A 27,604-nucleotide genomic window follows, 5' to 3' on the forward strand; every position below is an offset into this window, starting at 1 on the left:
TGCACCCCGTGCACTGTGTCTGCAGGTGGGCACGCAGCTGGAGTTAGACTGATCCTTTATCAGGAGCCTTCAAGTGCTGATAAGGTGACATCGCCCGCCTGGAGCAGGGACTTGAACTCTTTTGCAAGGGGAGATGGTTATCAGCAGCCTCTGGCAGGGCTGTGCTGGCTCTGGAGCCTCACAGCTGGAAGCAGAGCTGAGCTCTGAGCCGGGGACAGATAGGAAGGGTTTGTTTTGCTTTGCACAATGGCTGCTCAGATCCTGTCAGGGAGCACAGCAGGGCACTTCAAAGGCACTCAGCCTGGTGCTGTCACCACAGAGGGGACCCAGCGTGGCCAGTGGCTGTCCTGCCCCAGGGACAACCAGCCTGACCCCAGGGACAGCCTGGCCCCTGAAATACCGGTTGCAACAGGAGGCACATTGTTCCCAGTCCCAGGGCAAAGAGGATCATCACCTGGAGAGCTTATGTCATCTCACCAGGAAGTCAAAGAGCCACGCATGAACCCACCTCTGCCTGCAAAGCACCCACGCAGGGAGGAGAGCAGGGCACTCAGTGACCTCTCTGCTTCTTGCTGCTGCAAGGCCACCTGGGGACCCTCGCCAGCAGGGTCATGAGGAGGACCCAAAGGCTGCTCAATGCATCCACAAACCACATTCCCTGGCAGAGCAGGGAGCAGCAGGTGCTTGGCTCACATCTGCTGCAAGCCACAGGGCAGGAGGCGACCACAGGGGGACTGATGGCCAGTGGGACAGCCAGCATGACCCTGCAGATGTTCACAGGGGACCCCTGCCTGACCCACTGAGCTCACCTGGGAGGGGGAACAGCACTGGGATCATGAGGGATGCCTGCAGCCAACCTCACTGTTTGTGCAAAGCTCTTCATCCCCCTGAGCACAACTGCACAGAGGTGCTGGTGCCAGTGGTGTCTCCCCAAATACCCCAGCAGAAGCAGCCAGGGATGGCTGCTGGGAGCAGGCAGAGGTTACAGCAAACCACGTTGCTCAGCTGTACAACACCTACCTGGTGTTTTGGTGCTTTGTGCCCTTTTTTGCTCTGCTGCTGGCTCCTGCTTCCCAGGGCTGGGTGAAGGGAGAGACTGGCCAGTGCTGCAAGTGTCACAGCCATCCCAGCAAGGCTGCTGCTGACTCCTGCGTGCTCCCCTATGCCTACAGCTCAGCTCTCTGCTGTCTACAGCTGGGTTGTCCGAGTGAAACCAAATGGGAAAACCCCAGGTGAACTGAATACAAGATCTGAAAGGGCTGAGGCCACCGATCTCCACTTGCTGCACCTCAGGGCAGAGGACAAGTGCAGCCACTGGAAAATTGCAAACCACAGGAGTGTGTGATGTGCTCCAGCCCCTCCTGTGCAGCTCCTCCCTTCGCCTGAAATGTCCCTTCCCTCAGCCTGACCCAACACCAGTGTGCACCTTCATGGCTCCCACCCTGGGACCCTCATGAGAAGGGACCAGGTACTGCTCGCTGGGCACAGCGCCCATCCCAGTGCTTTCTGAAGGGCAGCTGTCAATGATGGAGCACCAAGGCAGCCCTTGGCACACGCCTCTGGGGCCAGCACAGAGCACGTCAGCACAGGGTGACCTCCTGCAGCCCACCCTGCTGCTCCCAGTGCCACAGCCTGGGGCCCTCCTGAGCCAAAGGGCCAGCCCTGGCCCGCCTCCCTGAACTCCTCTCATCATTCATCCCAGTCTTGCTGCCCAAAATAGCCCACAATGACTTCCGCAGTTAATCTGGGCCTGCTCTGAGCCTGCAGGCTGTAATCTGAATTTGGCTCTAGCCAACTGAATTTCAGACTTCAATGTCCCCATGCTCTGAGACACAGCAGAGGCACTCCTCCTTTCCTTCTCTCTGCTGTCCCAAGGGTACCCACCCCACCACATCCCCTCTTTGGGACAGGACAGTGCTGCAGAGGCTCCCCTCTATCCTTACTGAGATACCACCTGTGCCCCTGGCACCTCTTCTTGTGGCCTGTTTAGCTCTGGACACTGGGGGGTGCCCAGTGCTGTACACACATCAGATTGTCTTCCAGCCCCTTCCCAACCAGCTGCCACTCAGCACTGCTCCCATGACCAGCCTCCTCCTTGGCAGCACCTAATCCTGCTCCCAGTCCTGCCCCCATGGACACCACTCTGTCCCTGTCCCCCCACTCTGAAAAATAACTTCTAATATATAGACCATGTCACTCTGTCCCTCAGCCACTCAGCAATGCATTCATCTGCCACCAGCTTGGGGATGTTCATATACCCAATAGAAAAGGATACTAGCAAATGGTCTCATTTTCCTCAGCTCTTCCAAAGTGTTTAAAGTAAGATTTGAAGCAAGACACCAAGCTGTGTGATGCAACTGACACCCCTGAAGGATGGGATGCCATCCAGAGGGACCTGTACAAGCCCTAGAACTGGGGCAATTGGAATTTCATGAGGTTGAACAAAGGCAAATGCAAGGTCCTGCACCTGGGTTGAGGCAAGCCCTGGTATCAACACAGAACAGACTGAGAGCAGCCCTGCCAAGGACTTGGGGGTGCTGGTGGATGGGGGGCTGGATATGAGCCAGCAATGTGCACTGGCAGCTCAGAAAGCCAAATGTGTCCTGGACTGCACATAAAGCATCATGGCCACAAGTGAGGGAGGGGATTCTGCCCCTCTGCTCCCCACCTGCAGTACTGCACCCAGCCATGGGGTCCCCAGCACAAGAGGGACACAGAGCAGTGGGAGCAGGGCCAGAGGAGGCCACAAAGATTATCAGAGTGCTGGAGCACCTCTCCTATGAGGAAAGGCTGAGAAAGCTGTCACTGTTCAGCCTGGAGAGGAGAAGGCTTGGGGCTGACCTTAGACTTGCCTTTCAGTACCAGAAAGATGAGGACAAACATTTTAGTAAGGCCTGCTGTGATGTGACAAGGGGTAATGGATTTAAGGTGAAAGAGGAATAATTTAGATGAAGTTTAAGATAGAAATTCTTTACAATGAGGGGAAACACTGGAACAGGTTGTCCAGAGAGGCAGTAGTTTCCTCATCCCAAGAAACATTCAGTGCAGGGTTGGAGCTCTGATGATCCTGATCTAGTTGAAGATATCCCTGCTCATTGCAGGGCTGCTGGACTAATGGTCATTGAAGGTCCCCTTCAACCCAAACTATTCTGATTTCTCTTGGAGGAGTGTAGATGAAGGACACAGACGTTCCTGTGGGATGGAGCAGGAGCAGGCCAGGCCGGGCTGCTGGTGCAAGGCTCCCAGTGAAGCACAGAGAACACCATGAGCCCACTGCCCCTGTGGCCACAGACCCACTGGCTGGGGAGATCCCAGCTCACAGGGACGTGCTCCTGAGCTTCAGAAAGCAACTGAGGTGCCCACCCCAGCGTCTGCAGCAGAGACTTTTGTTTCACTTGAGGTTATCTTATCACCATAGGAAAGGCAATACAGCAGAAGAATTTCCTTTCCTTTATGTTTCCAGCCTTTCCATTGTCTGGCGTCTGGATTTCTGAGCCTTGCCACTCACCAGTGTGCTCAGGCCTTTGGAAATACGAATGCAGGCCCTTCTTATCAGCAGGAGCTCTGCAAATGCTCTTTTTGCTGCTGCAGGCAAACCAGGCAGGGTCTGGTGGCCCCAGGCCTCATCCTCACCCCATTCATGAGCTGAGCATTTTCCAGTGCCCCAGGCAGGTGCCAGCTCAGCAGTTCCCTCAGAGGGATGGCAGTGCCAGGCAGCAGAGCTTGATGAGAATTGACCAAGGCATTGAAATACTGTGGTTTTCCATTTCTTTCTTCCTTACATGCAGACCATGAGTGATGGGTCAGCCCTCCCCACAGGGCACTGAAGACACACTCAGCCTGCTGGATGGGTTTCCATCTCACTGGGGCATGGCTCGTGGTGCTAAACTTAGCAGCCAGGGACCACCAGGAAATGTGGTGGCCACCAGCACTGAGCCACAGACTGTCCCTTTTTCCTGCCTTGCTGAGTGGATCAGCTGGCTTGAATTGCACTTGGCATGGCTTGTAATGCAGGGGGAAACAGCAGCACAGTCACAAGAGGAGACTGATGGGTTTGAATCCAGCTGTGAGGCTGCACCTCTCCCAAAGCCCCAGTTAGAGAGAAGGAAGCCATCAGTGGTGAGAAAGGGGGACCCCTGTGCCATTTATCAGCAGGACAAGTGTGAAAGATGCTGGGAACTGTCCCTGCTCCACCAGGCAGTGCTTCAGGCACAACATGGCATGGCAGCCTGTGGTGGCACCCCAGAGCTTCTCACCTTCCCCCAGAGATCCCCAAGGAAGTACCTTCTGCTGCTTATTGCTTGTTTGGCTGAGGTGCTGGGATATCCTGGAGGGGCTGCTGGGCTGGCTCCACTGCACCATCACATCCTCAAAGTCCCACTGTGAAGAGAAAGGAGCAGGCAGTACCCCAGATGGGTGCAGGGGAGCCCCAGGCAGCTCCCTGGGCAGCACGGGACCTGCACTGCCTCCTTCCAGAAAGGGGAACTGGCTGCATTTGCAACGATAAAGTTTTTGGTTCTCCCTTTCTCCATGGCAAAGCAGAATACTCCTGGTTTCCATTTTTCTCACACACCCCTCTTGCTGCCCAGACAATGTGAGGAGAGGGCTCAGGAGAACACGGAGGGGTCAAGCAAGATGTGGTGTCAGGAGTAAGAGAATCCCTTTTCCCCGAGACCCTCACAGCAGTGATTCCTGAGTGCTGCACTGCCCTGAGCACAGCCAGTTCTGAGAAGCTCCAAGCAGACACTCTTACTGAAAACCCTGTGAAATCCCAGATGAGCCTGCACTGGTCTATCAATGCTGACCAAAACAAAGGGGCTCTGTAGATGCTTCCAGCTTCCCTTTGCTCTGGGCAGGCAGAAAAAGCCTGGCTGGACTGCAGGACCTTCCCTCATGGATGATGTTTCTTTGCCTCAGCTCCCAAGTGATGAAGGGCTGGTGACATTTCCAGAAGGGCAAACCCAAGTCTGCTCCACCCAGCACATGCAGTCCTCCTGCCCTGACACCACCCATGGGACAGACCCTTTTCCCACAGCCACAGCAAGAAAGAACACTGGGGCAGAGTTCCTCTGACTCAGTAGTGGTTTCTTTTCCTCTTGTCCTCACCATGACCTCTTTGTGTCTCAAGATGTCCTGGGCACCTCAGGCATTTAGCTTGGAGAGATTTTCTGAGGTATACTGGAGAGCTGCTCCCTGCCTCTCTCCCAGCTGTCCCAGGATATTTTCCCCAATATTTTTTTCCTTCTGTAGCAAAAAAAAAAAAAAAAAAAAAAAAAAAAAAAAAAACAGTAAAAAAGCTGGACTAGAGCCACCACACAGGGAAGGGGGACAGCACAATACTGCTCCTCACAGCCAAATGGGGGTAAAGGATCCTGCAGGGGCCAGGCAATGGCCTGAAGCTCCTCACAGGAGGGAAGGAGCTGTGAACAGAGAGGGAAAAAGAAAGGTTGCTTTTTACTTTAAAGCAAGTGTCTCAGGAGAATTAGAAAAGCGTTGCTTCGCTTTTGTAGAAACAGCTTGAAAGGCCCTGGACTGAGCTGCTGCCTTGCCCTGGCCAGAGCCACACTCCCCACTGGGGTCCCCTTGGCACCTCCTTGCCCGGGTGGTGGGGAGGGCATGAGCCACTCTGCAGGGCTGTGGTGGGGTGGGACCCCCGGGAGCCACACCTCTGCTGGGATCCTGAGCTGGAGCAGGACCCAGCAGGGCTGCTGGGGGCAACAGGGCTGCTCCTCTGCCTGGGAAAGGCCGGCCCCTAACGGCAGGAGAGGGGGACTTCAGCCTCCTCCAGACAGCCCAGCAGCTTTGGTCCTCGTGGTGCCCGCAGAAAACCAGAGATCCCACACGGCAGTCCCTTGCTGCAGAGTCCTGGTGCAAAAAGCCATCATCCCTCTGATCCTTGACCTGAGATGTTGGGAAAAGATCAGAACCTGACCCCGACAGCCCCAGTCTGCAGTGGGGAAATGGGCAGGGGACTTGTTTGTGTAGTGCTGGCTCTGCCAAGCTGAAGGGAGCAAAGCTCCCACATCATCTGCCAAGAAGTGCAGTTAGAAGAGCCACAGCTCCCACAGCAGAGTGGCTTAGGGATTTGCATCCTGGCATCCCCTACCCCTCAACTGCTCACCCATGATGCTTCAGGTTTCAGGAGCAGAGTAAAACATACTGCTCTTCCTCAAAACAAGACTGCAAAACACTTTTTTGTAGTAGCTAGCTGGCCTAGATGGCAGCTCAGACATGCAATGACAAGTCCTGTGTGTGAAGCAGAGCCCCAGCTCTCTGGACGTCCAGGACAGAGCTGGTGATTCCAGCACAGGCTGCCAGTGCTGCCCCACAGGTGTGGCACCCAGTGCCAGGCAGAGCACAGACCCACCCACGATCTCCTGGGACACCACATGCTGTGGGAGACTGCAGGCTGGTGTGAGACCCCTGAACCAGGCAGCAGAGACCTGCAGGCAGCACTGCAGCTCTCAATGCAAGTGCAACAACCATAGAAGGCCACTTCAGCTCCAAAACATATTCCCAAATCAGTTCTGCATTTCTCCTGCAGGTATCACTGCAGGACACAACATCAGCCAGGAAAATAAGCTGCTTGCATTACAAAGCAAAGCTGCCTGAAAGGGGAGACAGAGCACTGGGGTGCTGGGGATCCCCAAGAAGAGACTGGAACCAGTTGCAGCCTGCACACTCCCTCTACAGACACAAGGCACTTGAAGAAAACAGCACTCCACAATGAAACTGGCCTTCTCCAGACAGCAGTGGAGCAGCAGCAGCTCACTCACAGGTGGCCAGGGCAGAGCACACTGTCTCCTTTGTGCTGGCTCTGACAAGTGAGCAGTGCCCACATGGCCTCACGCCTGCCAGCTGCTGCCATGTGCTGCACTGAGCTCTCAGCAAGGCCCAGCTGGCACTGCCAGGGAGGGATGTGGCCCAGCAACACATCAAACCACCACAGGAAAGCATTAATTTGCCTCTTACCTATTTTGCCCACTGCTCAGTAACAGCATGAAATATTAACAGGTCTGTAAGTCCTTCCTCTGTTGAGGCAAGAGTCCTTTAGCACAGCAAGGAGCAGTTTGTATTTAACACCTCAGCACACACTACTTGCTTGGTCATATTTACATTATCCTCCATTCACTCATGCAAACACTGCAAGTTGCTTGGCAGGTCTCACAGCAAAAGGCTTCTGCAAGCAACAAGGAATCATCCCAACTCTCAGGCCCTGGGGATTTCTGTCACTCACAAGATTTGGAAGGGGCTCCATCAGGACACAGCCTGTCCAGCAAGGCAGCTCATGGAGACACAACTAACAGGAAAGGGCAGACAATGCACGAGGAGAGAACTTGGGTACATGCAACATGGGCTAACAACTCCAAATGCTTCAAAAGGAGAAAAACAGAACAGAAAAAAAATGTTTTGCATCTTCAATGAAAGATACTCCAGTTTGACAGGTAACAGTGTCACACAGAACAGGACAAAAACAAAGGAGTGTTTCTGCGCAATCAAGTCCCTAAAGCATTGTAAGGGACAAAAGCAGGTGTCTTTCCTGCAAGAAGGGTGGAGAAGCCACATCAGAGTGATATGGCTAAGGCACAACCTTTTCAGGAAACCAAGGCAAAGATCACCTTCTCCAGGAGAACTAGATTAAACAGCCTCTCCTGAGAATCCACTTTCTGCTACGGTACACTGAGTGAAAACACCACTGACCATATTAATTATACTTAGTGCCCTGCCATGTGTAAAGTTATCTCCCCCCCAGTGATGTAATCAGGAACTCGAGAGCAGGCACTCCAGGGGCAGCAGGAGCTGAGGCAGAGCTCTGCTGTCAGGGGACCCTCTGCATACACAGTGCAACCTGGCTGTTCAGGACACACACAAAGGGCCACAAAACCAAAACTGGCTTGGCTGCACACCCCACATCTGCTGTGGCTTTGCTCAGCAGTTGCTTTCATCTCTCCATCCACATTTAAAGCCTGGAAAGTACAGAATTACAAGACAGCAATGGCTTTTTATAGCATCAAGAGACCAGCATCATGTGCTACTCCTTCCACCAACTAAAAACAAAGCACGACTCGTTTTTGTGAGCTTCTCCAGTCCTATCATTACTCCCTGTGCTGAACGAGGAACAAGGAGCTCTGACCAAGTGCACAAACATTTTCTCAGTAGGGCAGCTGAGAAGTAAATCTCACTTTAATCTTACCCCTCTGGTAAATAAAGTCTTTTTAGCACAAATACTCATGTACTCAATTAAAATCTGCTAATAGACAGTTCTCTGACTTAGGGCAATGAGACAGAACGTGACACACAGAGGAAGTAAAATCTCAAGTATATTTTAAGGACAAATTAGCACCAGATTTTTAGCCAGTCATATGGAGCCAATGTTTTAAAATACTAGTGGGAAGTCACACAAAAACAACTGATACCAGCTCAGTGTAAAGGATATAAAAACAACATTTTCCTTGCATGGTGCGCTGTGCTCTGCTTAAACTGGGAAATAGGGTGTGGTTACAGATTCCACAGAATAGGACTGAGAAGAGCAGAGAAGGAAGAGGGCAATAAAGATCATTCTACCTCATTTGTCAACACACTAAAGCATTTTGTCAAATCAACAAACAAGCCTTAAAGCCCAGGAAAAAAAAAAAAAAGGAAAAAGAGTAATAGTGTCTCAAAATGTAACAAACTTCACTCGTTGAAATTCAACTGTTTAAAACTGTTTAGTCAGTTTTACCAGGGCTTGCTTTGATTGCAACAGCAATAAAATACATCCTTTATGGAAGGAAAAAACATTCCTGCACAGCTCCATCTGCTCCCACTGAAAGGATGTTTCAGCAGCAGTCAAATGTCTGGGCTGGTTTCCAGATAACACCAACAGCCAGGTCTCTTTTGTTCTCAGAAGGGATGAACTCCAGCCACCAGAGCCCACCCCCACCCCTGCCAGGCCAATCCACTGCAGAGAGCTCCCAGGTGAGCTAGTGATGCCCACTTATCTGTTTTTTTTCCCCCTCAGTTAAGGCCTGTGAGACAGTGCAGTGCCTGCCCTGAAAAGGCAAGATACTGCTGCCACAGCTAAGCCTCCAGGTGCTTCGTGATCCTGCGGATTTTCTCCTTCTTGTTCCTGTTGCCGTGTTTCTTCCAGGGCTTTCCCCCCACGCTGGCAGGGCTGGGTGCAGCGGCCGGCACGAGGCCGCAGCCAGGCCGGTAGCCCATGGCAGCCCGGACCCCTTTCATCAGGGCACGAACGTTCTCCTGCAAAAGGACACAACCTCCAGTGACCGAGGGGAGGATACTCAACCACTGCAGCGTGTCAGTAAACCAGGCTCAGGCAAGCTCAGGCCCAGCCCCTGCCCCAGAGCCGCAGGAAGGCCACGGCAGGCAGCCAAAGCCTGCCAGCAGCTCCAGCTCTGCCGGGTCCCCGGCGCCTGCCGCTGACGTGACGCCGTGTCCCAGCCAGGATCAGCTCCAGTCCAGCATGGATCCTCACAGCCTCTGCTCTGTGCACAACAAACTGTCTTCACAAATAAATCTGGCGCCCAGGAAAGCCACAGACCAAAATAAGTTGCTCAAGTCTGGAGCGTGGGCAGCACTGACGGGGCTCGCAGCTTGTGCCAGCACTTTGGGCAGACAGAGCAACAGTCTGGTAATCCCAAAAATTCTTTTCAGGTCACGGTTTTCTGAAATAGCTCACTTTTTTTTCTTTAAGAGCCCGAGTTCTTGTTTTCAAAATGCATGATTATCTTAGCTGTGCTAAATAAATGGTGTTCACATCCAGCTAACCACACAGAATGGAACATGCTATCTATTCACAGCTAAAAACCTGTTCTAATCCTTGTCAGATATGGTCAGTTAAGGATTTCATATTTCACTATGAGTCATTAATACACTTTTTCAGTAGTGTAGAGGCAAAACAGATGCCTGTAGGATCTAACAAGAATCATACAGGTTAAGAAAAATTCCCATTTTCCACTTAATTTTGAGATTTCTTGACTGGATTTTAAATCAGTTTGTATTCTTTTCATCTGATTTCAGGTTCTGAGTCAAAACCTCAACATAATACTAAATCCTAATATATATAAAATATATAAATATAACAAATATAAATATCACAAATATTAAATTATCTTTTAAAAGCTTATCACAGCCTCTAAATATATCTGCTCTGGAAAGGAATGTCACTTTGAAGGACCTGTTAGTTCAAAACCTTGTTCTGGGTCAGTTGCCAAGTCATTCATACTTGTCTTTCTTCTCAATCACCCTCCTGTTTGCTCAAGATTGATGTTTGATTCCTAAAGACAAGGGTCACCCTGCTGACCTCTGAAAAATCATCTGTGCACACCTCATTAGCAATCTTTCTGTCACCTAGGACATTCCCAGTGATTTAGGAGACAATAAAAAGAACAGAGAGCTCTTGGGTAGAAATTACATGCAGATCCTACAGCATTAAACACCATTAATTCAACCCAGCACACCTCCATCCTCAAAGGTGGTTTCCCCCCAGTAACTACAGATGAATGCTGCAGCAAAAATTCCTAGAACAAGTCTTTTCCAGAATTTACCTGATGGAAAAAAGTTTTGTCCACCACATTTTCAATTTGTTTTGCTTTGGTATTTTTCTCAGGCTTCACCTGTCCTGTGGCCTGCACAGTTATACTGTCAGGGCATCTTTGATGTTGGTGCTGAAAATCATTTGGGTCAATACCAGGAGGTGGGTGGCAATATAACAGCTTCCCCTGTGAAAGCAATGGGACACAGTTGTTGGGACAAAGGAAACTCAGAGAGCAAAGAAAACAACTGCAGCCCTAAGAAGGGCCTGAAGTTTAGGGGTTCACACTGGCAGTACACTTTATTTCTTCTCCCAGGCAACAACTGGCTTGACTCCTAAGTTAAAGTACTGTTCCACCTCTGCATGAAAGCACCATTTGCAGCTGCAGTGCCCAGCTGCAAACAACACAGAGCAAAACTCTCAGGAGCACCAGAGGATCCTAATAAGAAATTATCAACAATAAGTTGCCAAGAGGTACTAAAGAAGCATGCAGTATTACAATACTCAGAGCAACAGTCCTTAGTGCCAAATATCGGTCCAGCTGTATATGAATTCATTTCCTGAGTATCTGCTACCTATTTTGGAGATAGATTATTTATTTAGCTGGCACCATATTTTTAAGCAATCACCTTTCTAAGATTAGGCAGCTTGAGAAATTCAATTTATTCTTCTAAAACATAAAAGCAGCCCAATTTCAAGAGTCTTTTGATAGATGGTGATTTTATCTAGAGAAATAGAATTGACTTCATTGTACTCCAGTGCAACCTTTAATTCACCTCTGAAAAGAGAAGAAAACCTAGATGTGAGAAACACTTACACTGACATAATCTTTTAGCACATATCGAGCTGATCTCGGCTGGTCTGGCTGTCCATGAGATGTCATAAAGCCCCTCATGTCTGGAAGAGAAATCCAAAGTATAGTCTTTGTAAATACAAGAGAATATTAATATGTTCTCCTCTGTTGTCTAACCACCCATTTGTATTTTTTCTCAAAAATATTCCCTTAGAAAGAGACTTCTCTTGGGAAAAGCAAGAGAAGGGGAAGGGCTTTGGTGACTGTAAAGGTACTGCAGAAGCATCCTGTCCTGAAAGAAATTATAAGAGCTGACATTTTCCTACTAGCAGAAAATTGCTAGGGTTTTATATTTGTTTTAAAGCAGAGAATGAGAATTTACTGCATTCTTCAAAGTCTAATTCAGACACAGATGGTGGGAGGTATCTGAAAGGGTAAGAGCACCACACTAGAGACTGGCAGGGCATTTCACCAGTATCTTCCCCACTATCACTACATCTGTCAGATGAGACTGGCAAAGCACCACTCCAACTCACAGAGGAGATGAGCCATTAACAAAGACCATTCCTGAGAGGAGGGCAAGCCCTATCAAAGAGGTCAAATGCATAACAGACCCAAGCTGGGCCTAACTTCAGAAGGTTCTCCTAAGGCCATGTTCAGGACCATGCACACAGTGGAGGTGACAGGTTTTAAAAGGATCATCACTCACATCCATATGCTGTTAGCAGCTCTTCAGCTGTTGGCTTTCGGTCTGGGTCCTCATCTTCCCTTGGCCTAATGATATTTATTCCATAGGTTGCTTCCAAAATGTTGCGTGGGATATGCTGGCAAACATAAGCTAGTGAAGGAAACCACTTTGTGATTTACAGCTTGCCCTTGTCACTCTAAGAGCACACACAAAAGAATGACTTTTGGATTTTGTTGCAAACCAGAATAATAACACAAGTCTGACAAACATGACTAAGCTGAAATGAGATAGGAAAAGACCAACACAGCAGGACTGTGTTATCCAGTACGTCCCACCTCCCTCAAAGCATGAGCACGTGTGCTGCTAGCAGGAACATGCTCCTTGGCATACTCCAGATCCAACCCCTGCATGCACTCTTACAAACCCCATGCAAAGGATATTAGAGAAACAGGTGGAACATGGTCCCTCATCTGATCTATAGGCAGAATTCCAGAACAAATCATTTCTGCCTTGGTAGAGACGAAAGATGGCATCACCAGACCAGGGCAATCACACAGGCACAGGCTAGGCTCCACATACAGGGTCTACATGATAAATAATCCATTAGTTCACTATGGCAACTCAGTGTCCATGGAGGAAAAAGGAACCAAAAAAAAAACCCCAAAAGCAAATGCATAGATGAAACATGGATGCAAATGACAATAAGCAGAAATCTAACACAGACACCTGCCCTGCTGGTCCCAGCCAATGAATTAAGGAGATCAAATGTAGAAGACAGCAACATTTTCAAAGTTCCTAAATAAGGTGTCCAGATGGGGGCAGCAAGATCTTCAGCTCTCCAGACTGATGGGAGAGAAGAAAGCACTCCAGAAACCATTAGGTTCATGTTGGACCTTCTGAAACAGCTAGGAATTTGAAAAGTACAAATCCCACAAACCAGCTCCAATGCTATAGTGTGGGAGCAATCTCAAAATCAGAGTTTGATCAATATGAAAATATCAGCAAAACTACATTTATTCACAGCAATGATGTTGACAAGGATAGTTTGAAACCTTGACTTTAAGCTACTTGGAGGAACACTAACTTTAAAAAGAGTCTCTCCTCATGACCGGTGTTGGAAAAAAAGGGACAAGGTAACTAAATAAAATCAGGAGATTGAAAACATGCCCCAGTGCACAGCTCTCATGAGTGACTCAAAATCGAGCACAAGTTTAGAAGCAAGAATTAAAGTTCCAAAATTACACACATCAAGACCACCCCTCTCCAACCTACTCTGCTGGCCACAGTTCAGGCTGGCAGAGCTCTCAGTGAGTGCATGTGGCTGCAAATAGGTCATAATGAAGCTCTCTTCCACTGGGGCAAAAGACTGATGTTATTTGTTAGCAATACCTGGAAGTGTTTTGTACGGCCTGGTGTAGCAGACACTGACACCTTCTTATTTCCAAGGATTGTGTTGATGGTTGAACTTTTGCCAACATTAGGGTAACCCACCTAGACAACAAAGAAGTGATATGTTATTAGGCAGGGTGATGCCAAAAGACCGACAGATCTGACACAAAAGTTCTTTAATGAAATGTTCTAAAAAAAACAAATTAGGGCAAGCAGAGGGGCACACTGAGCTCTAGGATTCTAGATTCAGTATTAATCTGTGCACAAAAGCCACAGTGGTTTGTGCTTGCTAGTTTTTATATCCTTATGGGAAGCCAAACTACAGGATGAATTTTTCCCATGGAGGGCACATGGAATTAGAATTTAGATTAAGTAAGTTCCATTTAAGCACAAAGTCCAACTCACCAGCCCAACATTTACTTCCCCATCTTTCACCCTTGGACCATTGTGCATAGTTTTGAATATCTCCAGCAGCTCATTTCTCTGTACTAGATGGCTGAAGTTCCTGATGTTCCTGTTCTGCTCCTGCACTCTGTGCTGCACTGCAGCACCATCAGTCCTGCTTTCCATCCTCTCTGGACCAACAGCATTTAAGTTGTCACCAGCTTCATCCTCAGAACAGGTTTGCCAGTCCTCCTCTTCATCATCTTCACAGTCTTCATATTCATCACTGCTGTTATCACTGTCCAGGACCTGGTTTGCACTTTGCCAAGTGCTGCCTGTGGATGCTCTTTCTGTGCCATCTGGTGCTGTGTTCTCATCTTCCTGACTGGAGCCTCCCTCCTCAGAACTGCTTGGGTGCTCCGCTGCCCCCTCAGCGCCCAGCTCCTGTGGGAACAGCAGTTCAGAGCTGAAATGCAAACACAACCCCAAGCCTTGCTGCTGCCTCAGTGAGCTCTCATTAGCCAGACCCCAAGAGCTGACAACTCAGTGCTTTCATCACACTGGGGTTTTTTAGAGCTCTTAAGTAGGATGTAGGTAGGAAAAACTAGCCTGTTTCAGGAGAATGACAAAAGTATTCCAAGAGGGACTGTTCACAGCTTCTCTGTGAAGTCATTAAGAAGTTCCTCTCCAGAATGAACATGTGCACACCCAGACTAGTTTTTTTAAATTATTAAGCATTCTGAGTAAAAGGAATGTTTTTTCAAAATCTTCACAACACAAAGCCATTTTGTTTCATGTCTAAATATTTCATTAAAATAATTTCAAGCTGTTTAGTTTTCAGTCAACTCTACACTTCTTCCCTGCAAAGAGTTTACATTTAAAAATGAAGATATTTTCACAACAATAGTATTTTGACCTTTCTTCCCAAAAAGAGAGAACTAACACCTTCAATCTCACTTTCAAACCAGTCTGTAAAAACATTTCAACCAAGAACTGTAAACCAGATGAACAGAGTAGTTATTTTTTGAAGGAAATATGGGATATTCAACAGCTGAATGGTCATAACAAAGAAAGCAGCACCAATTGATAACATGTAATTTGGGGCAGCAGCTCAGTTTGTTCCACTGGGTAAATTACTTTCAGGTACTTTAGGTTCCAAGAAACACCTCCCCTCCCTGGGAAAGAAAAAATCCTCTATACAGATAACTCCAGCCCTTGCAGCATCCAACCTGGAAAGGTTTTCCTTCAATGAGTTAAGAGTTTGCAAGCAGGTCTACAAGGGCTGTTTCTGTCTTCTGCACTTTGTTCACCATCTTACCCTCCTCACTTTTGTCTCTGAATTGATCCTTCAAATGCTGTTTTACAGCTGCACAGGTCTTTAAAATAATCCTTTTGTGCTCAGGTACATCACAAGGATAGCTGCAAAGCAATTACCAGCTGCAGCCAGCACAGACCTAGTCTGAACTGGTCACCTGCAGTACCTTTGATTCTCCACAGAGCCGTTCACACTCTGCCAAAGCTGACCAGAACACCACCTTGACACCCTCCTTCTCAAAGAACTGTGCCCAAGCAGCACGTTGCTCCTCACTCAGCAAATCTGCTTTGTTGATCAGGATCATGTTCTCCTTGTCATTGCTGACTTCCTTAACGTAACTTTCCTAAAGAGAACAAGAGAAAGATCAGTTTGTGCTCTGGTTTTGACTCCTTCCACCCAAGACAATACAAGAGCAGCAGCACAAATTACTCCATGCAGCCCCACACAAGTGTAGCCAAGCTTACCATCCCTAGGCTGGTGGGCTGAGTGCTGCTCAGCAGACAGCCACAAGAACAAATTGGAGCATGCAACTACCACAGTACAGCTTGTTGCTGGTCATGTGTGCAAACATCTTGTCTCCTTAGAGCTGTGACAAGATATTAATCAGCACCCTGCAGCAGGAGCTCCTAAGGTAACTATTTGAGCAATTTCATGTCTCCCTGATGCAGTGTTCTATAGCCTATCATTACAAACTTGTCACTTCAATGATTTTTGATCTTTTGTAATCCTCACCCACTTTTATTTCACTATGCGTTTACATAAGACAATTCCTTTATGTGAGGACACTTCTAATGAGTAACAAGGAATAAAATAGTATCTACAATGTAACATCTGCAGAAGAGCCTCTATATTCACAACATTCTGTGTGAAATACCAAAGGACAAAGAAAAATAATTTCATGCCAGAATAACTGCAACAATTACTAAGATACTCACTCAGCCACAACAGCAAAACAGCTTCAAGGTGGCTGAATGCATTGAACAAAAAATCTATCACATAAACATTAAGACATAAAATGAAGACAACATTCAGAAAGTGGTTTACTTACCAAGTCTTGACATCTAAACAGAAGGGGGTTTCTGGCATCTACTATCTGGACTACAATATCACTGCAAAAGTAAAGGAAAGCCCCATGAAGTACTCCTTCTTACATTGCCTCAAAGAAAGCAGTAAGACACAGCAATTATTCACTTTTAGGTTTTCCTTGGAATTTTAATAGTTTCAACTGTATTATCCTACTAAACACCTTTACTGAACAACAGAGCATCTCAGCAGCCCACCTGCCCCACAGAGCCATGCTTGTGCTACAAGCCACTACTGCCATACAGTGTTTCCTTCTCTCTTGGCTCATTCTCCTGCACAACCATACAGCCAGCAAGAGGGAAGAAAACATGACAGTTCTGCCAACCCATCCACTCTTCAGAAATGCTCAGCAGGCAGGAACCACAGTAGTGGTACTCCATCTTTTAGAATGGTACTAAAAACTGTGATAACACAAAGTTGTGTTATCCTCAGCTGTGGCAGGGTGGTGACGGAGAGAAAGAAGAGGTGGTGTTCCTACACAGCGAGGTATTTTGGAATATTGTTGTCCTCCTTGCATGGAACAAGATGTACAAAGCCTCCCACAAATGACATGCAGATTCTAAGCATTTGATATTGGGTATTTTTAAAAGTCCCTCTGTGCTCTTTTTGCCACAAAAAGCATAAAACAATGAAAAAATAGCCTTAGACTTCAGTAAAATATGTTACTCCCCCATGCAAGCAAGGCCTTGCAACATGCTTCAGTAAGGTGGTTTCTAGGAAACAGCTTCCAAATCCAGAGGCCAGGTTGCCGCCACATACATGAGCAGAAGTCATTAGTTCCACATAGTAATTAAATGCAATGGCTTCAGATCCCAAAGGCATTCATGTTTCTTTTGTCAAAAGGACAGGAAAATTAAACTACAGCCTCTTCCACTAGAACTTCTCCAGGCAAGTAATTTAAAATGCTGCCATGTATTATCACATGCTAATTATATTTGTTTGACAGGGATTTCTGTTAAGTCAGGACAACTTCAGAACACCACAGGTTGAATGGAAGAATTTCAAGCCTCACTAGCCAGTTCATTATGTATTAAAATAAAAAAAAAATCCCCCAAGGGAATAATCTAATAAGCCCCATGGGTACAAAGAGGACTGCACAGTTACAGACATTTAAATACCAATACAAGGGAAAGCTGACACCATCATACTGGGATGGGATACAGAGAAGTTACTGAACCACACTGCTGGGAACTAGTTTGAAGCAAATACATGGAAAAGGCTGATAACAGATCAAATTATCTGAAAAGGTAAGGATTGAGTGACTTTAACATTCACTTCTGAGACAGCATCCTCACTCTACATGAAATAAAAAGCCTTGAAAGGAGCAGAAAGGCATTAATAACACATTCCAGTCACCTCAAAACACCCTGTACACTCACAGTGTACATCATGGTAGCCTACAATGGATGTTCCTGACCAGCACTCTCCCAGCCAAGGGCCCACAGCACTCAGTACAAAGCCCCTTCTGTCAAAGGACCAGCTCACCATGACCTCACTGGTGGAGTATTTTTCAATTTTAGGAAAGTGAAATGAGACGATCTTAAACCTAATTACTAGTGAAATTAAATGCCCCAGTTAGATTAACATAGCAGATACCACCCTTATTATATTACAGCTCAGCAGAGCAAACAAAGCTGCTCCTGTGGTATGGCAGCCCGTTGTCTTCTGTGCACTGCTGCAAGTTCTCTGTGTAGCAAAGAGACAAGGGGTTCCTTCTTTCCCAACATTACTTACTCCTTGCCTCCTGCTCCTGAACATCAGCTGCTGCAGTTTGGTTGGGAAGGAGGGGAAGGGGTTAATCTTGGCAAGAGACCTCAAAGGCACTTTCTAAAGGAGGCCTCCAACACAGAGTTACTGGGGAAGGCCACGAGACTCACAGTGAACCACTGCACATCACGCTGTTGAGAGCTAGCAGGCACCACAAAAACAAAATCACTGCAGTGCTGATAATAAAACATTACTAACTTAATTTTTCCTGTGCTGAGACACCTGAAGCTTGTCTCAGAAACCACAATTCATGAAAATACATTTAACATCACTTTTTAAAAAGTGGATAGCAAAATACTTTACCTTCTTTCAATGACTCTCCAAAGCTGACGCCAAAATTCCAAATTTCTTTCAAATGGAGTTAGAATTAACTTTTTCTCTTCTTCGAGGCTAAGGCAAAACAGAAAAAACAACATCACATTTGGTCCATGGCAGGCTGTAAGCTCAGTTCTTCCCAAGATCCAGAAGGCTTTAGTTTTGCAGAGTAATCAAAACCAAACTCATATAGAGGCACTATTTCTGATGTTTTGTCAAACAGATCAAGCCCTCAGGTACACTGCTGTCAGTGGCACTGGTTTAGTGGTGACACAATGGCTTCTGATCTTGTCAATACAGAAGTGGTAAAAGATGGAAAGAACAAGAATTCATCAAGAGTCTGCCTGTGAAATTTGAGAGCCATGATAACAAATGAGAGAAGTTATCCCAAGTGCCAGTAGTTTTTTTCTTAATTGAGTACCACTTGGAAAAAATGAAATTTGGGGATGGCACCTGAAATACCTCTATACAACCTTTAAATTGGTGTTACCACCACCTGAACAACTTTACTCAGGGTGAGCACGGGTTTGCAGGATGTGAGCAGATACCACCCATGTCTCCAGCCCAGCAGAAGCAGTGCTAGACCAGCACAGGCTGCTGGATGCAGCAGGCTGGCAGCACTGCTGCTCTTAAAAGACACATCCAGAGCAGTAACCCTCTACTTCACAGGTGAATGAAGAACATCACACGTCATCCTGAATTAATTTAAAAGAACACACACACATAAGACAGCTTTTCAGACCTGACCACAAAGACATGCTGGATTGTGGCTGGGATGTCCAGCCTTCCAGGACAAGTACAGAGAGCTACTGAACAGCCATTAGCTTTATTGATCCAACAAGGATAAATACAACCTGCTGCTTCCTGTGTCACTAAATGCCACCAGCTACTTACCCAGCCACAGGCAGCATACTCACTGGGCAAGCTGTCGCCTCCACTCGAGAAAGCTCTCTCTCTCTGCCTGCTTCAAGTCCTCTGCACTGGTTGTCCTATCCCACTGCGGCCTATAACAAGCATATTTTGGAGTGAGTGGTCAGAAATAGCAGTCAGTCCAGCTACATTACTTCAGTAAACATAAAGAACATAAAAACCACACATTCAGCTATGCTGAAGTAAAGGTTCAGATGTACATGCATCTATTTTCAGCAGTTTTAAGTAAATCTTCTTTCCTTGTTCCTTCCAAACTCCATTAGCAGAGAGCACATACACCAGATACCACAGAGCTGTTTTCTTGAGCTAAGTTTGGCAGGGTCCCTAAGATGGGATTAATCTCTCTGTTCACCCTTCATAGAGCTCTGAAAAGGCTTATCAGGCAGCCTGGATGCACCTGCTACAGCAGTGACAAGCTTTGGGCAGGAAACCCACACCTTCAGGCTAGAAAGGCTGGCACTGGCAGCACTCACATGGCAGACTGGCACCTGTACTGTGGGTTACAGCCCGCTCCCATAGGTTAGTTAGCGCCTTCTCCAAAAGCAGGGTTTGCCAACCTGAGGCTGTCCTCAGGCTTGCAGCCACGGGGGGATCAGCCTGGGAGCCCCGCTCAGCCAAGGGTCGCCCGGGCAGCCCTGCAGAGCTCACCTCCGCGGGATGCGCAGCAGCTCCTGATTCTCCTGGTGCAGCTGCCGGACGCGCTGGGCCTCCTGTGCCGTGAGCAGGCCCGTGCAGCTCTGGGCAGACACGATCTGGGCATTCAGGCGCTCTGAAGGACAGACAGTCATCCAAAGACACCCGTCCCCAGCGCTGCCACCCCATCCTGGCCTTGCTGCCCCAGCCCTGGCTCAGGGCCCCACAGCCTGCCCCAGCTGCGGCCGGCAGACCCACCGCCAGCTCCCATTCGCACTCACTCACACCAGAACCGGTGCCGCCCGGCCCCCGGCACCCCCTCCTCGGCCCCCGGCACCCCCTCCTCGGCCCCCGGCACCCCCTCCTCGGCCCCGGGATCTGCCCCAGGCCCCCGGATCTGCCCCCGGCCCGTCCCCGCTGCTCACCGGCCACGAAGCGGGTGCCGGCCAGCTCGGCCGTGGCCAGGAACTCCTCCAGCGGGCTCTGCTCGGGCGCCGACCGCAGCTCCGGGCCGCGCTCGGCGACCACCTCGCTGGCGTGCAGCTGCCGGGACAGGACAGCACCGTCAGCCCGGGCCGCCCCGAGCTCCCTCCCGCCTCCCCGGCCCCCGGCTCACCCATGAGGAGGCGCCGCGGCGCTCCAGCCCGCGCTGCCGCTGCAGGGAGCGCCCGAGCCCATCGCTCCGTTTCTTGCCCATGTGCCGCCGCCGACGGAAGAGGCGGGCCGGCCGCCGCTTCCACCGCCCGCTTCCACCGCCCCTTCCGCCGCCCGGCCCCTTCCGCCGCCCGGAGCCTGCGCCCCGCCTGCCCCGCCCCGGAGCCTGCCCCGGCCTGCCCCGGCCTGTCCCGGTGTCCGCCGCCAGGCGGTGCCCCGGCCCCGGCCGTGACTGTAGGACCGTCTGAACGTGCACAGGGGCAGGTTTAGGTTGGACATTAGGAAGAATTTCTTAACTGAAAAGGTGATTACACGTTGGCGTGGACTGCGCAGGGAGTTGGTGGAGTCACATTCCTGGAGGTGTTTAAGAAGGTGGCACTTAGTGCCATGGTCTAGTTGATACGGTGTTGGACTCCATACCAGAGGTCTTTTCCTACCCAATTGGTTCTGTGACCATCCATCCATCCGTCTATCCAATCCATCCATCCAATCCATCCACCCATCTTTCTGTCGCTCCCACCCTGTGGTGCTCAGTATGGACACACATCTCTCTGGGTCTCCCCTCCTCAGGCTCAGCTCTAACCCCCTCCCTCCCACCAGTACTGAGCCTGGGGGCACGGTTCACTGCCAGCCCAAGGCTGGTGCTGTAGCTGGAGTTCCTGGCATGGGGTGGCACTCAGGGCTGCCAGCCCCGGCAGCTGTGGGGCCAGTTTCTCTTGCTGGTTCAGCCTGGTGCAGATGCTATCAAACCACACTGTGCCAAACCCTGCCCAGCAGCCAGCCATGCGGCAGGGGTTTGTGTCTCCCTCTGCTGCTCCTGTGGCCGAGGTTGACCCTGTGCCCTGTAACACACAGTGCAGGTTCCTTTCCCTAGTGTCCACCATCCCAATACAGCAAACAGTGCACGCAAGGAATGAGGCTGGCAAAGCAGGATCCTGGGTGCAGATGTGGGAGATACACTATGAGGTTGCTGGCAAAATCCAGCCAGAGTCTGGGCATCTTTGCCAGACAGAGGAAATTGCATGACTAGCCAGGGAACCACTGAATGGATTTTGGCAGCAGTCGTTGCGACTGGTCTGGGTCAAGATGGGAGAGCATGATAAATTAATAAACAACTTGACCTGTACTTGCTCACTGAACTGATTTATGAAGCATTTCTCCTTTATGGTTGTTGGGTTAAAGCCGGACAATTTTCACTACAACTCTGTAATATGTATCAATTGTAACTGGAGAATAACCTGTCTAATCCCTGGAAAACTGAAGCAGACAAAGCTTAACTTCAGGAGCATGGCAGCATGCACAACGCCCTGGGTGGGAGTGGTCTTTTCTCTTTTCTCTCTTCTCTCTCTTCTGTTTTCTCTCTTTTTTCTCTATTTTCTCTTTTCTCTCTTTTCTCTCTTCTCTTTTCTCTCTTTTCTCTCTTCTCTTTTCTCTCTTTTTTCTTTTCTCTTGCTCCATGATAAACACCCATTAGGAAGGCACAGCTTTTCTTTTCTTCTTCTTTTCAAAGGCAGTAACTGCATGGCATAAATTTCCCAAGGACGTCTGATCCTTTGCCATGCTCATCCCAGGTTCTGCCGCCATCACCAGCCTGGTCTGGCCCCTCCTTTGCTTCCTAAAGGCAAATAAGAGAGATGAAAGGGGACTCAGCAGTCGCCTTTTCATTTAGGTGAGGTGCTTCAATGGAAGCTGGTGGGCTGCAGACAGCAGGCAGACATTTAGTAAAATAATTTCTAATCAAGTAATCTTTAATAAAACCATCTCAAGTCTTTATGTGGGCACTGAAGCAGTAATATAAGTGCTCATTATTGTCTTTCTTTTGTACTTCAGTTAAAAGTTACCTTCTCTCTACAATGCATAATCACCAGCCAGAGCAGCCAGCCAGCCTGGCTGATCCCCACGCCTCGGGTCTGGCAGCACTTCTAACCCCACAGCTGAGGCACGTGCAGTGCCATTCCCAGGCTGCCCAACCACAGGCAAAATGCTCTAATAATCCCATTGGCACGGCCCTGGCAGCTCAGCCTAGCACCACCAGGGTCTGGAGACTGTCAGTACAGAGTGCAGAGCTCGGTGGATCTCCATGGGACACCTGCAGCTGTGTTCAGTGGCATGAACTGGAAACAGACACTCAAGGACAGGCAGAAGTGCTGGTGCAGTGGGAAAAGGAGGCTTGCTCCATCACCTGCAACCCATCCTAGGGCAGGGAGGTTTGAAGATAACCTGCAGAAAAATATCTCTGCATTTAGATTGGGATGTCTTTCCCACACGTTGCCCTCTTTCCCCCCACCTTTCCCCACTTCTAGACTGAAGTGCTTCAGGGGACAGTTAACTGCAGGTATTTCCTACCACCTTTGTGGGACCTACTTAAGCAACGCCCAAATTGCCCTCATTGTTGCAACAGATATGTTTCTGGGCACTTCATAAACACCAAGGAGTTATTTCTGTCTGGTGATGCCAGCAGCACTGCGAAGATCGCTTTGAGCAGAGCAGTGCTCAAGGAGATGTAGACTGGGTCATCCAAGTGACAAAAATATCAGAGCTGGACTAGTAATTGCATATTTCTAATTGCCATGTTTCTCACCCCTCTGTGTGCCTACCTGAGCAAGACAGCCTGCTGCTCCTAGAAGACATTTATGCATGGATTAATCACACACAGTGAAAAGGGAAACTGAGGTACAGATGCTGTCACAAGAGCTGCACAGAGGCAGCTTGGCACCAGAGTGTGCATGCCAAGAGCACAGCCAGGCAAGGAGAGCTTGGAGGAGGGGGGCACGCTGCTGTTCACAGCGTGATAAACCTGTTGATTTGCAGCCCATTCCCATATGATGGAGTAGCTATCACTGCATGCAAAATGAACACAATTTTTGCTGCTAGGCTTTCTTTCTACAACTCATCTCTTTGACTGGGCTGGACTGAGGTGTTGTCCTGGGAGAGAAAGCACCCCTGTGCATCACAAAACTTCTCACCACTCCTTAGAAAAGCACTAAGTGCCCAGCACCATTGGCTCTTTGGAAAGTGGCTACAGCTTTGGGAATTCTCACAAAACCATTGCATAGACAAAGTAAAATCTGCTGTCCTTACAGCACATTGTAATCATTGTCTTGGGCTTCTCTCCCAACTTCTTATGCCTTGGAGCCAAACCACTGCTCCAGTTTTTGATGCATATCCTGAGAATTACTTAGCAGCAGCAGCTCTTTTTCAAAAGCCTGTGATAACAGTGCATTTTTGCCTAAAGGAAACATCGTTCTTTCTGGACAATTTTTCCTCCATGTTCCTTTAAGGCAGCACTGGGAGATCTCAGGACTTGTGTCTAAAATATTCATGTGATGGCTATTCATTATTCATGTAGGTTCACAATGCTCAATTCAGTGGTACTGCCAGCCTCAGCCTGACAAGCAGACCCATTTAAGAAACCCTCCCCACAGCAGCCCTGAAAGAACACCAAGACAATTTTGCTCTGTGCACAACTGCAGCTGCTTGAACCCCCTTCTTTCCAGCTGTACTCAGAAGTGGCCTGGCACTGTATGAAGAGTGAGAGCTTGTTCTGCAAGCTTCCCATCTCTTGGTGAAGGTCTTGCTCCTCTTTAGAAAGAGCAGAATGATGAGGAAACTCTGAAGCAGGGCTGCCTGGCCAAGGCTGAGCCCTGAGAAGGCACCAACACCACTGGGGCCCTGAGTTTTTTAGACTCCGTTTTTTCCACCAGCCCTATGAAGATAAAATCACCTCCTAGCCTGGCAGGGTGAGGGCAAGTTAATTAGAGAGAACTGTCTGCCTCTTTGAAGGCACAAAGCACCGGAGGGAAACGGATGGGATTTCTCCAGCTCCCATTGTGTCAGCTGTGCCTGGGAGTCTCACCGTGCTGCCCACTGCTGCCCCTCAACATGGCCCATGGATGGAGCACTGAGCGGAGGATGCTGCCCCACCACCACCCCTGTGCCCCCTGGCTGGCAGCACGGTCTGAGGACGGCTGTCCAGCACCACCCACCCAGCAAGCCGCCCGAGGGTGCCGTGACACCCGAGGGAGGGCTCTGCTCCGTTGGACACCGGCTGCCCTTCTAATTATAGCAGCCGGCGCAGGAAGCGCCGGGGCTGTGCAGGAAGCGGGGTGTGCCGCTCTCGGGGACTGAAAAACAACCACAGCACCACGGCACAGCCCCTGCTCCCGGGGCACTGCCGGCCTGAGCAGCACTGGCATCACCCTTGGTGCCCCAAGGGGATCCAGGCTGCCTGTGCAAGGATCTCCCACAGTATTCACATGGCCCTGGCATCACCTGCGCTCCCAGCCCCGGGCCCTGCCGGGGCACACCCGCTCCAGGATGGGGTGCTGCTCCCCTTCAGAGAGGCTGGAGGGCGGCAGGGGTGGCATGTGGCTTCCATTAAAGGCTGTTAAGGACCCTTCTCCCTGAGCAGGTCATGCTGTCCCAGCTCCTGGTGACAGGCAGCCATCCACACTTGCTGCTGGCCGGACCTGGCTGACGCTGGCAGGGCTGGGGCCATGGCACCCTGCCTGCCAGCACTGGTGGCTGTGAGGCTCAGGAGCCGCTCAGTCTTTCCGCTTCATGGAAAAACCTGACAGTTCAGCATTTCCTTTGTCCTGGTTTGGAACAAAGAGTCAAAACTTTGACATGTTGCATAGTTATAGAGACTCTGAAATACTGTTTTGGAACATACTGAATGCTGGTTTGCAGTGTTTCACTTTGACTGTGTCACTTCAGCTGCTGCGGCACAAGAAGTTCTATTACTACCTGGGGGGAAAAAATCTGACACATTTTCATACACTGACAAAATCAGTACATTCCCATGAATTATTTTGATCTTGTCATATCAACTTTCCCCACCACTCTCCCCAACCAGAGATCCGCATCAGCTCCAATTCCAGCTGCTGGGCACAAAAGCCATCCCTGAAGCGGGGCTGCTCCCTGCAGGGTTTCCCCCTCTCCCATCAGACAGACTCTTGCATCTCTCCACACTGCCCAGGGCAGCCAGCATGGGCAGCCTGGCAGCTCCCTCCAACAGAGGTACTGCACAGCTGCCTGCCTGTCTGCACCTCCGAGACACCGTGCGCCCCAGAACCTAGGGGCTCGTGGTGGGGTGTGACCACGGGCTCCAGTGCAGACTGCAGTGGCCAGGGCAGGACAGGGATGGAGGGGCAGGGAGTGGGGTCTGCCCAAAGTGCAGCACTCACTGTGCTGCCGGCCCTGCGCCGCAGGGCAGAGATCATATCTTACAGCTTTTCCCACGCCTTGCTCTGGATTTCCATGCATGCACGAAGGCAGGTGATGCTCAGTAGCTGCTGGAATATTGCATAAATAGAGAGCAGGCTGCTGCACTCCCCCCCAGGCTACAGCGCCATGCAGATAAGCCCCAGCGTGCAAGTCCTACACATCACGGGTGCTGCCGGCCTTGCAGGCAGGAGGGAGCCTCGTGCTCCAGCAGCATGCCCTGGCCACACAGGGCAGGCACCCCTCTCACTGTGCCTCAGCTTCTCCTCCCAGCAATGAAATACAGACATCCACAGGAACAGCCTCAAGCAGGGAGCAGGTGCCCCAAACTCAACTGGGCTTCTCCCTGCTGCCGGACTTCATCCAAAGGCTGTGGCACAGCTCCTCAGCCCAGCACAACTCAGAGCATTTTGTGCAGGAATTGTTGTCACAGACCACCATGATTTGTAACTTGCTCTTCAGCTGCTGAAGCATGTGGCAATTGTCCATGCCCAGAACTGAAGCAGTTGCCACATAGCAGGAATGAGATGGTCCTGAATTAACTGGGCCCGTTAATGAAGCAAAGAAAGCTACAATGGTCTGGCACACAGACTGGCGAGCAAGCATGGCAAGGAACTGAGCCAAGACAGATTCCATTCTCAAGGGCTGTGACCACAAAACACCTTCCTTGCTGCTGCACTTCAAATGGTACAGAGGCAGGTATTCTGGGGTGCTGCTGCTCCCCAGCCAGCATCTGGAACCCCCAGAGGGTTTCTGGGATGCTGATAAGGAAACCTCTAGAACCTGAGAATGCAATGCAGAAATGGCAATGCTGCTGCCTTGGGACTGGGGAGGCCATGAGGAGGGCAAAGGAGTCAGATCTCCTCCTCACCTTACACACCACTGGGGTTTGCAGACAACTTTGCCCAAAGGCTGCTGGAGAGCCAGGGGGCTCAGCAGCCTGCAGGAGCCATGCTGTGAAAACTTGAAGTCCACATTCCTGAACACAGATCACTTCAGGATGGCAGAGCCCAGCATGACTCTGCAAACAGCTCTATGGGCATCATTATCAGAAGTGTTTGTGCACCAGCACCAGCCCCCCCAGCTCCAACCTCTCTCCAGAGGCAGCACTGCAGGAAGGTATATGGGTCTCCTTGCTTGCTCCATCCCACCTGGAGCAAACACCTGCCTGCTGAGCCACCAGCCAAAGGCTCAGAACAGGTTCCTCTGCCCACAACTGGAGGCAGGCAGGTTTTGGCAAAGCAACTCCCTCGTATGGAGAGACTGCCATGCCCACGCATCCCCGAGGAGCAGACGGGGTTGCTCTCGGCCCTGTGCTCACAGGCACTGCTCAGGCAGGTGTTGGTCTGAGGAGCTGTGCTTCAGCAGGACACCTTGAGGGAGGAGGCAGATCTTCGGGCACTTTGGGAATGCCACACCAGGCATGGGTATCAGATGTCACCTCAAGCCACTGGATTTATTTTATGTGCACAGCAGCATCTTCTGTTTTCACTTTGCAAGACAAAGAAGAGAAAAGAAAAGTACATTGAATGCTACTTGGAGATGAATCAGCTGAACCAATCAGTCTTTCTCTCCCTGCCATGCAGTGGGAGGGTCCTGCAGGCTGGCAGGAGCTGTCTGCCACAGGCTGCAGCACAGCACACAGCCCCTCCTGCCCCCCACACCGGCAGCACCATGGGGCTGCCAGTGGGTGCCTGACACCCAGCCTGCATCAGGGCTCAGAGCAGAGAACCCCCAGCTGGGCAAGCTGCTGCTGAGCACTGCAGTCAGGGCAGACCTCAGCCCCTCACCTGCCCTCCTGTGAGGTCCCAGTGTGCTTTTGTTGAAGAGGCAGAGGGTTCAGTTCAGCACAGTGTTGAGCCCAGATGTGCATCCCAGTGAGTGCTGGGCTTCACA

The 27,604-nt window shown here is 49.8% G+C and overlaps 1 protein-coding gene across 1 annotated transcript; it reads right to left on the reverse strand.

Moving 5' to 3' along the window:
• Positions 1-8,303: 8,303 nt before the first annotated feature.
• Positions 8,304-20,599, reverse strand: LSG1 (large 60S subunit nuclear export GTPase 1). The gene is made up of 14 exons (XM_064385715.1): positions 20,448-20,599; positions 20,257-20,374; positions 19,847-19,967; positions 19,186-19,272; positions 18,257-18,343; positions 16,152-16,212; positions 15,270-15,446; positions 13,810-14,232; positions 13,405-13,506; positions 12,456-12,599; positions 12,037-12,160; positions 11,352-11,431; positions 10,548-10,721; positions 8,304-9,240 (listed from the first exon to the last, which is right to left on the reverse strand). The coding sequence occupies exons 1-14, from the start codon at positions 20,526-20,528 to the stop codon at positions 9,061-9,063; spliced, it is 1,959 nt and encodes a 652-aa protein (XP_064241785.1). The 5' UTR covers positions 20,529-20,599; the 3' UTR covers positions 8,304-9,060.
• Between the last annotated feature and the right edge of the window lie 7,005 nt (positions 20,600-27,604).

The sequence above is a fragment of the Passer domesticus genome, chromosome 11 (genome assembly GCF_036417665.1).
Source record: "Passer domesticus isolate bPasDom1 chromosome 11, bPasDom1.hap1, whole genome shotgun sequence".
NCBI classification, from domain to species: Eukaryota; Metazoa; Chordata; class Aves; order Passeriformes; family Passeridae; genus Passer; species Passer domesticus.

Bases quoted from the DNA above. Each gene is read 5' to 3' on its own strand.
- LSG1 (XM_064385715.1), bottom strand. From the start codon at position 20,528: ATGGGCAAGAAACGGAGCGATGGGCTCGGGCGCTCCCTGCAGCGGCAG. The intron at 12,161-12,455 runs ATATCCTTTGCA...TCACTAGCTTAT, and splicing joins ATGTTCCACCTGTTTCTCTA to GTTTGCCAGCATATCCCACG. The intron at 9,241-10,547 runs GTAAATTCTGGA...GTCCTTTTGCAG, and splicing joins ACAAAACTTTTTTCCATCAG to GAGAACGTTCGTGCCCTGAT.